Source organism: Chiloscyllium plagiosum, unplaced genomic scaffold (genome assembly GCF_004010195.1).
Source record: "Chiloscyllium plagiosum isolate BGI_BamShark_2017 unplaced genomic scaffold, ASM401019v2 scaf_12732, whole genome shotgun sequence".
Lineage (NCBI taxonomy): Eukaryota > Metazoa > Chordata > Chondrichthyes > Orectolobiformes > Hemiscylliidae > Chiloscyllium > Chiloscyllium plagiosum.
In genome coordinates, this window is record NW_025211879.1 from 13,364 (window position 1) to 25,000 (window position 11,637).

General features: G+C 39.0%; 1 protein-coding gene across 2 annotated transcripts; it reads left to right on the forward strand.

Moving 5' to 3' along the window:
- Nucleotides 1-3,866: 3,866 nt before the first annotated feature.
- LOC122547174 (calcium-binding mitochondrial carrier protein SCaMC-2-like) lies at nucleotides 3,867-11,631 on the forward strand. 2 transcript variants are annotated; one of them, XM_043685776.1, is made up of 6 exons: nucleotides 3,867-4,265; nucleotides 6,445-6,571; nucleotides 6,760-6,847; nucleotides 7,794-7,829; nucleotides 8,173-8,284; nucleotides 10,541-11,631. In XM_043685776.1, exons 1-6 carry the CDS (start codon nucleotides 4,107-4,109, stop codon nucleotides 10,739-10,741), a joined length of 723 nt encoding a protein of 240 aa, XP_043541711.1. In that variant the 5' UTR covers nucleotides 3,867-4,106; the 3' UTR covers nucleotides 10,742-11,631. The 2 variants fall into 2 exon arrangements, with proteins under 2 accessions (XP_043541711.1, XP_043541712.1); XM_043685777.1 differs by lacking the exon at nucleotides 7,794-7,829 and having other exon boundaries at nucleotides 3,877-4,265.
- The last annotated feature ends 6 nt before the right edge of the window (nucleotides 11,632-11,637 follow it).

Sequence of the window (11,637 nt, forward strand, 5' to 3'; positions counted from 1 at the left end):
TCACTGCACACTTCCTGATTTCTCAGCCTCTCTAGCACCTACAATAAACAAGTTGGGTGCATGATCTCTTACTTTGTAATTGTCAGATGGTGGACCTCAACAGCGCTCAAAGTTTGACACACATCCAGGACATAACTATGCTTGTGAGGAACAAGAGGATGGCCATAGTGAGGATAGGGCCGATCAGGGATAATGGAGGGAACTTGTGCCTGGGTCAGAGAAGGTAGGGTGGGTCCTTAATGAATACTTTTGCTTTAGTATTCACTGATGTTTGAAGACAACATGAAACAGACTGATATGCTAGAGCAGGTTGATGTTGGGAAGGAGGATGTGGTGAAAATTTTGAAAAATGCAAGGATAGATACTTCCCTTGGGCCGGGCAGGATATAGTTGAAACTTTATTGCTGGAACAGCGCAGCAGGTCAGGCAGCATCCAGGGAACAGGAGATTCAACGTTTCGGGCACAGGCAGACCTCACTTTCTCCCCGGACAGGATATACCCTAGGTTCCCACAGGATGCGAGGGAAGAGATTGCTGTGCCTTTGGCAATGATCTTTGTGTCCTCTCTGTCCACTGGAGTGGTGCCAAATGTTATCCCTTGTTCAAGAAAGGGAAAAGGGATAATCCTGGGAATTCGACCAGTCAGTCTTAAGTCAGTGGGCGAAGTATTAGAGAGGATTCTGAGACAGGGCTTGTGATTACTTGGAAAACCATAGTTTGATTAGAGATAGTTAGCATGGCTTTGTGAGGAGCAGGTCATGCCTCACAAACCTTATTGAATTCCTTGACGTGACAAAACGCATTGATGAAGGTAGAGCAGTGGATGTGGTGTATATGGATTTTAGTAAGGTGTTTGATAAGGTTCCAGGAGAAAGTGAGGATCACAGATTCTGGAGATCGGAGTCAAAAAGTGCAGCGCTGGAAAAGCATAATCTCTCAGACAGCATCTGAGGAGCAGGAGCATCGACGTTTCAAGCAAAGCTCTTCCTCAAAAATGTAGGTGAGGGGGCTAAAGGTTTGATAAGGTTCCACATTGAGTAAGTAAAGAGGCATGGGATACAGGGAAAACCTGCATTTAGTCTGGAGCTCAGTGACCAGTGGTGTTCTGCAGGGATCAGTTTTTGGGACCATTGCTCTTTGATTTTTATAATTGACTTGGATAAGGAAATGGAAGGGTGGTTTGGTAAGTTTGTTGATGACAAAGGTTGATGTTGTAGGTTGCAACAGGACATTGATAGCATGCACAACTGGGCTGATAAGTGACACATGGAGTTCAACCTAGAAAAATATAAAGTCATTCACTTTGGAAGATCGAATTTGAAAGCAGAATATAGGATTAAAGGCAGGATTCTTGGCAGTGTGAAGGAGCAGAGGGATCTTGGGATCCATGTCCATAGATTCCTCAAAAGATGCCACCCCAGTTGGTACGGTTGTTAAAAGGCATATGGTGTGTTGGCTTTCATTAGCGGGGGATTGAGTTTCAGAGCCACAAGGTTATGCTGGAGCTCTAGGTAAAAACAAGGAGTGCAGATGCTGGAAAGCAGAGTCTAGATTTAGAGTGGTGCTGGAAAAGCACAGCAGTTCAGGCAGCATCCGAGGAGCAGGAAAATCGACATTTCCTGATGAAGGGCTTTTGCCTAAAACGTCGCTTTTCCTGCTCCTCGAATGCTGCCTGAACTGCTGTGCTTTTCCAGCACCACTCTAATCTAGAATCTATGCTGTAGCTCTATAGAACCCTGGTTAGACTGCACTTGAAATGTTGTGTTCAGTTCTGGTCTCCTTATAGGAAAGATGTGGAAGCTTTAGAGAGGGTGCTGAGGAGATTTACCAGGATGCGGCCTGGACTGGAGGGTAGTGTCTTATGAAGAAAGGTTGAGGAAGCTAGAGCTTTTCTCATTGGAGCGAAGAAGGATAAGAGATGACTTGATAGAAGTGTGCAATATGTTTAGAGGTGTGGATAGCCAGAGACTTTTTCCCATGGCGGAAATGTCTACCACAAGGGGGCATAAGTTTAAGGTAATTGGAGGATGGTTTAGGGGAGGTGTCAGAGGTAGGTTCTTTACACTGGTGGGTGCATGGAATGCACTGCAGCTGTGCTAGTAGAGTCAGATGCATTAGGAACATTTAAGCGACTCTTCGACAGGCACATTTGGAGTTAGTACAATGAAGGCTAAGTTGGTTAGTCTGATCTTGTAGGATAAAAGGGCCGAATATCAAGGGCCGAACTGTGCTGTACTGTTTTATGTTCATAACAGTCCATCTGATCGCCTTCTCTTCTGGTTTCAACGTCAGCTCTCTCCACCAACACAGAATGCCTACCCTTTGTGATATCTGTAGGATGTGCTGTTGCCAGCTCCTTTGAGAGCACAACCCATTCCAGCAATCCCTGTCCTCTGAAAGACGAGCGCAGTAGGTGCTTGGAAGCTCAAGCACCATCTGATAAAGGGCTTTTGCCCGAAACGCCGATTCTCCTCCTCTGTTGCCTGACCTGTTGTGCTTTTCCAGCACCACACACTCTACTGATCTACAGCATCTGCAGTCCTCACTTTGGCCAAGCACCATCTATGTAACAACATCCTGAATTTTACACATTTTGTTGATTGTTGGGTCAGTATCCTGGAATATCCACAGCATTTTTAGAACACCTAAACCTCAACAGTTAAGGTCCATCGCCTCAAAGCAAGGTGTCAAATGGCCTACTAAAACTATCACTGAAGATCAGTTGAACCAACTCTTCCCAACCATGAAATCTTAGGGCTACTGTTTGTGTTTTTTAAAATTGGAATTTATTTTTAATTCCCTCTGTTTATACTGACCAAAAGTTGGTATCTTGATCTAAGTTGTAGCATTGTGCATGGTGCCATCCTGCTGGTATTTTTACTGAGGCACCCATTGTCCATCTCTGTTTCATTACCTGAGCAGCAGAATCATAAGTTCAAAATTGAGTTCACTACCAGGATGACCAAGTTGAATTAAACTCAAGGTGGCAGCTTATGACATTCAAATTAAAACAATGCCAGCTTAAAATCAACTTTTAAAAAAATTTGCAAGTGGTTCATGGGCATACATTGAAAGCAAGGATTGATACGCTGAATTTAAAAAAAAATCAGCCCTGTCCTATTTACTTTCCCTTCTTCAGCTTATCTTTGCATATATGTAGTGTTCTGTATAAATGGTACAAATTGTGTATTTACCTATAGTCATTGGGATACTTAGGTTTTTGTGAAATTAAGGTGCAAAATGGAAAATAAATTTTCTGCACATGGAAAATTTTGATCTGTTGCACTTGTGAACTCCAGTACTGTGAAAGACGCAACTTGATCCATGCCTAAATCTAGACACTGATCACCCAACTTGCTTGTTGGAATGACTGATATGGCTACACCTCTTTTTTTTGCCTCCTGATCTTGATGTGATATATGTTTACAGCCATCTTTGATCCATTTGGTACAAAAGCACAGTCCATTCTCCTATGGAATGGCCGTATAGTACCCTATATGGCATTCCAGTGCAGGGTCATTGCATCACCTATGGTCAAACTTTTTAACCTTGGTGGAGTTCAAGTAAATGTTATGAAATAGTGTACACATGCTTGGTCACATGGCAATCCACAGTATCTATTAAAATATGATATGTTGAACTATTTGAACTTGTCACAGCACTTACGTTAATGAACTTTATTCATGTGCGTATGTTTTAACGTCAGTATGCTCCTTGCAAAACGCCAGAAAATTGCCAGCCGATTATTGATCAGTACATAATCGATACCTTTTTGGCCAGTGTACATCACTGAATCAGATGATAGTGTAATTACTTTTTTAACTGAGTTAAGGTTTGCTGAGGATTTTCTTGTGTGATAATATTATGTAGACTTGTGCTCAGATTTGGCGAGAGCAACATAGAGACTACGTATACAGGAAGGGCAGGCAAAGCGGATCTCTGCTATAAAAGTGACGTAAATGCCTTCCAGTAATGTGATTCTCAGTCAGCAGGCATTTCAGCAGTACCTCAGTGGTGGCTGACTACATCATAATTGCTTAATTTAACTTATTTATTTTATATATCTGAATTTGTAAAGAATTATACTTTTGGACAAATTAGTCAAAATGTTATGTTTATGTTTAACTGTGCCAGTTCTGGATAATTTGGAAAGGGAGTTTGAATACTTTGAATCAGAACGGCTGCCTGCTAAGTTAAAATCTTTGTTCAGGCTTAGCCTTTTCATCCCTTCACAGGAGTTATCAACCTATCGTAAGTGGAGACAGGTAAATCCGCATGTTCATGAAGTGTTTCTTGTTTGAGAATACTTTTTCTCGTTTCAGGTTTTTAGAGAATTTTGAGTTTTTTTTTAAGGAATTCTGAGCTGTTTAATGGCTGTTCAGAGGATACTTCCTCTTCTTTCCATGTGTTCCATACTTATGCAACTTCGACTGCCTTCTGAATGAGTCACTGTGGAGTGGAACAGACTAAAAGATTCCTGCTTACGAGTTCCTGTTAACAATATCATTGTCCTGTTACTGGAAGCTGTACTGACAATATCACAGCAAATAGACTTCCTTCTGGTCTCCCCACAGCTGCACAACTTAAATGAGAATTCTTGAGTAGGTGGTTAGCCTTCCAATTTGATGCGTGGTATAGTGCATTTGTCTTGGTTTCTCTTGTGGCTGTGTTTCATCGTTACTACTTTGCGTATTTTATCATGAGATACTTTGTGACCAAATAAAGATGTAAATATTGAGAGCGCGCAGTAGGTGTCCCTCAGTAGAACCTTGCCTCAAAGGAACTATAGCATCTGTGAGGAAACTTTGGAAATATCTATCACTGAAGTGTTCTGAGTAGCCAAAAGATAAGAATTTGCATTTCTCTTACCTTTTGAAGGGGTTCCTATTAGATTATCATCTTTGGATAAATTGTTTTAATAATTGATTAGGATCTTTAATTTTTTGCCTATGTACCTCAAGGTATGTAAATGCTTTCTTTATATGTGACTGCCAGCCCACCTTAGGATTCCAAGTAACATGAAAGACTCTTATCAAATCCATAATACATAGGTTTATTCTTAATGTTGCAACTGTGTTCACTGCATTAGTATCACAGTTTACAGGGTTCTTCTTTTGATATTGCTGGTAGATATTGGCAGTTATCCCAATAACTTGATGAGAAACAATTTAGAAAAACTTTCTCTTTCCAGTGTTCCATACTGTTTCCTGGTCAAGAAAGGCAAGCAGCCCTTACACAGTATGTCTCATTTGCTCCAATGCAATGTTTGGAGTTTGTACTCAGAACATTGCCTGAATGATTTTTAAAGTCTCCTGTGTCAAGCAAAACTGAATTCTTTTTTTACTAAACCCACTGCACACAATGTGAGACTATACAATCTTGGAGTCCTGGGTCACTAAACTACCTTCAGGATTAATGTCTTTATTTATCTGAACCAGTTTATTAAGTGCATCTGCTTTGAAGTAAGGAACAACAAAAATCATAAATCTCACAACAAAACCATCCCTGAGTTAGTGGAGTTGTCTGGATTTCTAAGACTGATCTGCTTACCGTCAGCTGACATTGAATTCTACTCCCTGAGGAACTTGATCCTTGAATACAAAGTTTTATTGGAGATTGACCTTTGGTGTTGATTGCGTGTATAATTGCAACTCTAACTATTTAAAAGTCATGCTCCAAAGTACATCTTGATTAACTAACTGTATTCAGAAATGGGAAGGAAATAGAAGCTACGGGATAAATTTTGACAGTGGAGCAGGAGGATGTTTGTCAATTGAATGAATGAATTATCTTGTTATACAAGATATGTGCATAGATTGTTTGGGTATGAGGTGATTTCATTAACGGTGAAATTGGCAATGTTAGAGAATGGCAACTTATTACATATTATAATTTTGGAAAAGAAACACCATTCAGACAAAGCTATCAGTTTGTTTTGGATTATACCCTCCAGCTTTAATGCAAATAATGTTTAGGTATAGATAGAATATACAGTGACCTGAAGATGATACCATGTACCTTTACAATTTATGCATTGATCAATATTCTATTCAAGCTTGAATGATGGACCAATGCTTAGTTCATCTGAGTGGTCAAGGTGAATTATTGGAACGCTGATAATATGGTTTGTTTAGTCTCCAGTAAAAGGGAAATCCTCCATATTAAAGAAACCTGAAACTGATCTGAATAAGGATATGGGACAAAATTATGAATGGTTACATAAATCCATTTTAAGTGTGACTTCCTAAAGGATTGCAATTAATCTTAAAAAGTGACCTAAAATGGCAGACATAGACTTTGATCTTCATGTTTCAAGATTGAATTGCCTGTATGGGGGACAAAATGCATGAGGGTACTATGGATATTTTTGTCCTGAATCAATTTCACACAATCACATTTTTCCATTTTTTAAAAAAAAATGTTTCTTTTGTCTTTTTAAAACAGAAAGTTGTAAAAGCTGGTGACAAAGACTGTGATGGCCAACTGGATTTTGAAGAATTTGTGCATTATTTAAAAGATCATGAGAAGAAACTCCGACTGGTTTTCAAAAGCCTGGACAGAAAAAATGATGGTAAGAACTTTATTGTTTAGTTTCCAGTACCGTTTGTATCAATCTAATAATACAGTTAAATCAACTCCACCCTCTTCCTTAAATCCTAAACACTGCAATGCAGTGAGCCTTCTAGTGTAATGCAGATGTCTTTATTGCTCAGTAAGAAGTATAATTGAAGGTAGTTACATATTTAAGTTGTTTTTCAGGTAAAATTGATGCACAAGAAATCATGCAGTCATTACGTGACCTTGGAGTACATATTTCAGAGCAGCAGGCAGAAAAGATCCTGAAACGGTGAGTCATGTTACTTAAAAGATGAATAGCTTTTTTTAAACAAATCCATTATACATGTCCTGCATAATTATGAATTTTGTCTTTTTTTTATTAAGAAGTTTTGTTCAGCTATAAAGTATATATTTCCTCTTCTGTGCTATGGTTATATTCTAAACATCGCTTGTATGGAGGTACATGAGGATAGAACTGTAATGATGCATTTTTTTCAGTTTGGCTTATGGCCTTGACTTAGTGCCTTCCTATGCATTAAGGCTATAAATTTTACAATCAAACTTGTAGCTCATCACTTAGGGTAGCTGGTACTCGAGCAAAAGCACTACTGCACAACCTTCAGTTGACTTTGATTTTGTAAAAACTCTAAACCTCTTAATCCAGAATACCTTTGATCTTGTAATTATGTGGCATATTAATGCACAGATGTTGTTACATTAATTTTAAATTTGTGGTATCCTTAAAAAAAAAACATAGCATAATTTGAAACAAAAATGCATTTGCTATCTATCTTATGCACACATTGACAAGATCAGCATGTCTCTGAACTCCATTTTGCTACTCGCTATGTTCCTTAGTATAATGGAAATGTCTGTAATAATCTTTTGCTCAAAAGAGATTCCTGATCACTTAGCCCTGAGACTATCCTTTGCGGGATATCTAGGAGCTTCTAATTTAATGACATTCCTACAATGACTTGAGAAAGTTGTATCGTAGCTTTGCCGAACCAAGGTGCCCCAATGTACAAGTGGTATTAAGGGAAGTGTCAAAATAACTTTCAAACGAAATTGCATTTCTTTTGTAACAGCATATCAGTGGCAGCTTTTCCTAGGGACGGTGTACAATTTGTAGTGATGGGGATGAGGTAGTGAAGTGATTATTCTATGCTTTATTTTTAAATGTATAAAATGCTTTATCTGTGCTGTTTTCTGCATCTTTTGCTTTCTGTCCTCAGAATTTGGAGAGGGCACCTCTGGGGCCCTATTGTATAGTAAGTACCTGTGTATGCCTGTCTGCTTTCTGTTTTCCTCTCCTTCATAGAAATTGACTAAGCACATTTTATTTCCATCTTATGCAGCTTCACCCTTTCCTGATTTGTAAAATGAATTTTAATAACAGCCCCTGCACAACTCCATCCTATAATGCTAGTCAATTACATGCTGATAAACCTTCCCCTCCTATTCCTGCAACAATAGCTTATAATACAGTATTTTAGCATTTTAAAATATTGAATTGTCATGTGTATGTAGATCATAACTTCCATTAAATGGTAGAGTTTTAATATACAGTGTCAATTTAAGTTTTTTTTTGTCTTGTTCGTTTTTTTTTAATAGCATGGATACAAATGGAACAATGACGATTGACTGGAATGAGTGGCGAGATTATCACCTTTTACATCCAGCAGACAACATTCCTGAAATAATCCTGTACTGGAAGCACTCCACAGTAAGTCCAGAACATAATCTACTGAAAATGACTGACTATCTATGAATATCTAGGTGTAGCAATGTTCTCAGTTACAATATTTTTCAGTTCACCTGTCTCCAATGTCATCTTGACTCCTATATGTGTGCTCCAAAGGAGCATGGTGTAAGTCTCTAATAAAATTTTAATCAGGTAATCAGAGAGAGAGTAATGAACATTCTCAGTCATCAGTTGTTACAGCACCTTATCAAAACAGAACCTTCTCCCCTGTGAACTTCATACTGTGAAATGATATTCTTGTGCTTTTTGAAATTATATAAAACCTGGATAAATCATGTGATTTAAGATCTCATTTAGCAAAAATTTAATATGTAAATGATGCCTCAAAGGTAATCCAGGGAGGAAATTGGGCTTTAGATACAATGAGGGAGTTAAATGAATTTTGGTATTGTTTCTTGGAACAATAGATAATTAAGATGATGTGATAGAGGTCACTAGGTTTTTGAGCTAAATAGGTAATTTTAGTGGTCAGTAATTTGATTAACCAAAAATGTACACCAAAGATCGTCATGCAGCACCTTTCAAATCCACAGCCACTTCCACCTAGAAGGATAAGGGCAGCAGATGTATAGGAATACTACCACCTTCAAGTTCCCCTCCAAGCCACTCGCCATCCTGACTTGGGAATATATTGCAGTTTCTTCACTGTCACTGAGTCAGAATCCTGGAGTTCCCTCCCTAAAGCATTGTGGGTCAACCTATAGCAGGTGGACTACAGCAGTTCTAGAAGGCAGCTCAGCACCACCATCTCAAAGGCAGCTGGGGACAGCATTAAGTGCTGGCCCAACCAGTGACACCCACATCCTACAAATGAATTAAGAAAAAAATTAGTGTAATTTGAAGAACAAAAGAATGAAGTGAGAGATTTAGTTTATATACTGATGTATGGAAGGAATGCCCCTGTGAAAAGAGGAAGAATCTTTGCTCGCTTATAACAGGACTTCCCAAGGTGGATTTGGGATCCAGGTTTGTGTTGCAGGCTCTGACTTAGCAATGGATGTCATGGAGCTGCCCTACTGTTGCTGTCATACATTTTCCCCAATATAAATCACATTTTTCACCACGGAGTCCTAAGTTTTTGAGCCTGAAAGGGGGCCACCGATGGGGAAAATTTGGAGGGCACTGCTTATAATGTGAAAATATTTGATTAAAATACATTTGTGTATACGCCAAAGAGAAGTAAATAGAATAAGCCAAGAGGTATTTCAGAGCCAGCACAGGTACGAATGACTCACTGTTTTCTTTACCCTTGTATTTCATGCTTTTGTGTAGACCAGTTGAGCTGCCCGCTCTCAGACCAAGTAACGTTTAACAGGATAGGCAGATTGTTCTGGTTTTACAGTGGAATGACCTGGTGATTCATGGATTGGAATTTTGACTTCAACTTTACGTTGATTACTTGTTCATGAACTTCTGAATCTGATACTTGGCAATGTCTCAATGTCAGATGTCACAATTGGATGTTCCTATTTCTTTGCAATATGTTTGCCTGTACAGTTGACCCCTAGTACGATCTGAAATCAGAAGGAGCATAACTATTGACACAAGTTGCCATGGTGCTTTCGCAATTATGTCACAAGGTAAAAGGTAACTTTGGAAAAATCCATAGTCACAGGTTTGAGGGAGAAAAGTAAATGGATCCTGGAATTCAGTGCCTCGTGGAATTTTTTTAATGAATAATTTCAAACTTGGTTTTGATTTAGTAAATTGTTTTTTTTGTGTGAAACAGAATTTGTTATTTCAGGTGTGTTGTCACCTGAACTTGTGTGCATTTGATTCAGGAAGGGGTGGGTTGTCTGTGGTAGAGTACAAGTTGTGATGAGAATAGAACTTGGAGCATGTTTAAAATGCTCAATTATGCTACAAGGAAATTGGGATCCAAGCATTGTCCTACAGCATTAAAGTACAAAAGAATCTGATTAATTACTTGTGAAGCAGTTGGATTGAGCGACAGGTCTGAGTTTAGCTAACCTTTGGACTTAGCGCGTGAGTTTATAGATTGAATCAGAAAACCTTTTTGAGATCATTTGCTTCTGTCTTTCTTTTTAAAAGCAGCTATCTTTAAACAGTAAATGCCATTGTTTATTTGAGTGAAAATATCTCTCTTACCTTAACTGAAAAAGATTGTTACATCAGTTGCTACTGTAATTATTTATGGGCTATTTTGATAGAGGTGTCTAACTATGAATTTAAAACCCTCCTCACCTTGTGTTCCAGATCTTTGATGTAGGTGAGAGTTTAACAATCCCAGATGAATTCACAGAGGAAGAAAAACAAACTGGGATGTGGTGGAGGCAGTTGGTGGCAGGGGGAGGTGCAGGTGCTGTGTCCAGAACATGCACTGCTCCCCTTGACCGGCTCAAGGTGCTGATGCAGGTGAGTTTTCCATTTTGTTGCAAATGTCAGCTACTTAATTGAAACACCAATGTTACTGGATCAGAAACCTTCTGTTTCCTCACTGTTCGCTCTTTTGCATGTTTACTCTGTGTGCAGACTGATGAATTTGCCCACTGGGCCCTTGGAATGATTGAGTAATTGGACAGTTATTTAATGACTGACTTCTCTTTCACCTCCTTCCCCTCTTGAGCACACATGTGCATGCCTCAAAAGCGTGTATCTCTGATCTCTCAGGGTTCATCAAAAACCTGGCCCTTGAGTCGTAATCAGGACTAGGAAGTGGGGCTGATGCATTTTCTTCCTTCTCTCTGACTTCTATCACTGATGTATTGAAGTCAGTTGCTATATCCTTGTCATGCTAGATGAGATCAGCTAGCTTAATGAAAACAAGCCAGCTGCAGGAAAATTTGAAGAGTAAACCCTTACTGCAGTTTACCTGGGTTACCTGCCTCAACAGTCAGAAATTGCAACAACCAATAAGAGATATGGCTGCAACTACAAGAAATATGTAGTGTAATTATGCATAACCCTTAGTGCGTTTGTGACTTGCATGTTTTACGTCAAATGGATACATTTTAGGGCCTGAGCACCTTGTCCTGTGTGCTATCTCTGGCTCTCCTCAGACAAAGATTTTAACCTCCCTCCCCTCCCCATTCAGCATATATGCCAATCTTTTCCGAGCAGCAATCAGTTCTGAAGAAGGGTCAGTTGACCTGAAACATTAACTCTGTTTTCTCTCCACAGATGCTGCCAGACCTGCTGAGTTTCTCCAAGCTATTTCCATTTTTGTTTCTGAAATTCTTGGGGTTTTTTGTATTAATTTAAATGTTGATGGTTATGGACAGAACCACTTCATCTGTTGTTTTCCTGTTTTTGAAAATGAAAGGGAACAATTGATTCAAAGGAAAAAGCGCAGT

What these genes read in the sequence shown, in the direction of transcription:
- LOC122547174 (XM_043685776.1), top strand. Translation starts at nt 4,107, where the DNA reads ATGTTATGTTTATGTTTAACTGTGCCAGTTCTGGATAATTTGGAAAGG. An exon ending in CTCTGGGGCCCTATTGTATA is followed by an intron (nt 7,830 to 8,172) that starts GTAAGTACCTGT and finishes TTTTTTTAATAG; the next exon opens with CATGGATACAAATGGAACAA. An exon ending in TGTACTGGAAGCACTCCACA is followed by an intron (nt 8,285 to 10,540) that starts GTAAGTCCAGAA and finishes CTTGTGTTCCAG; the next exon opens with ATCTTTGATGTAGGTGAGAG.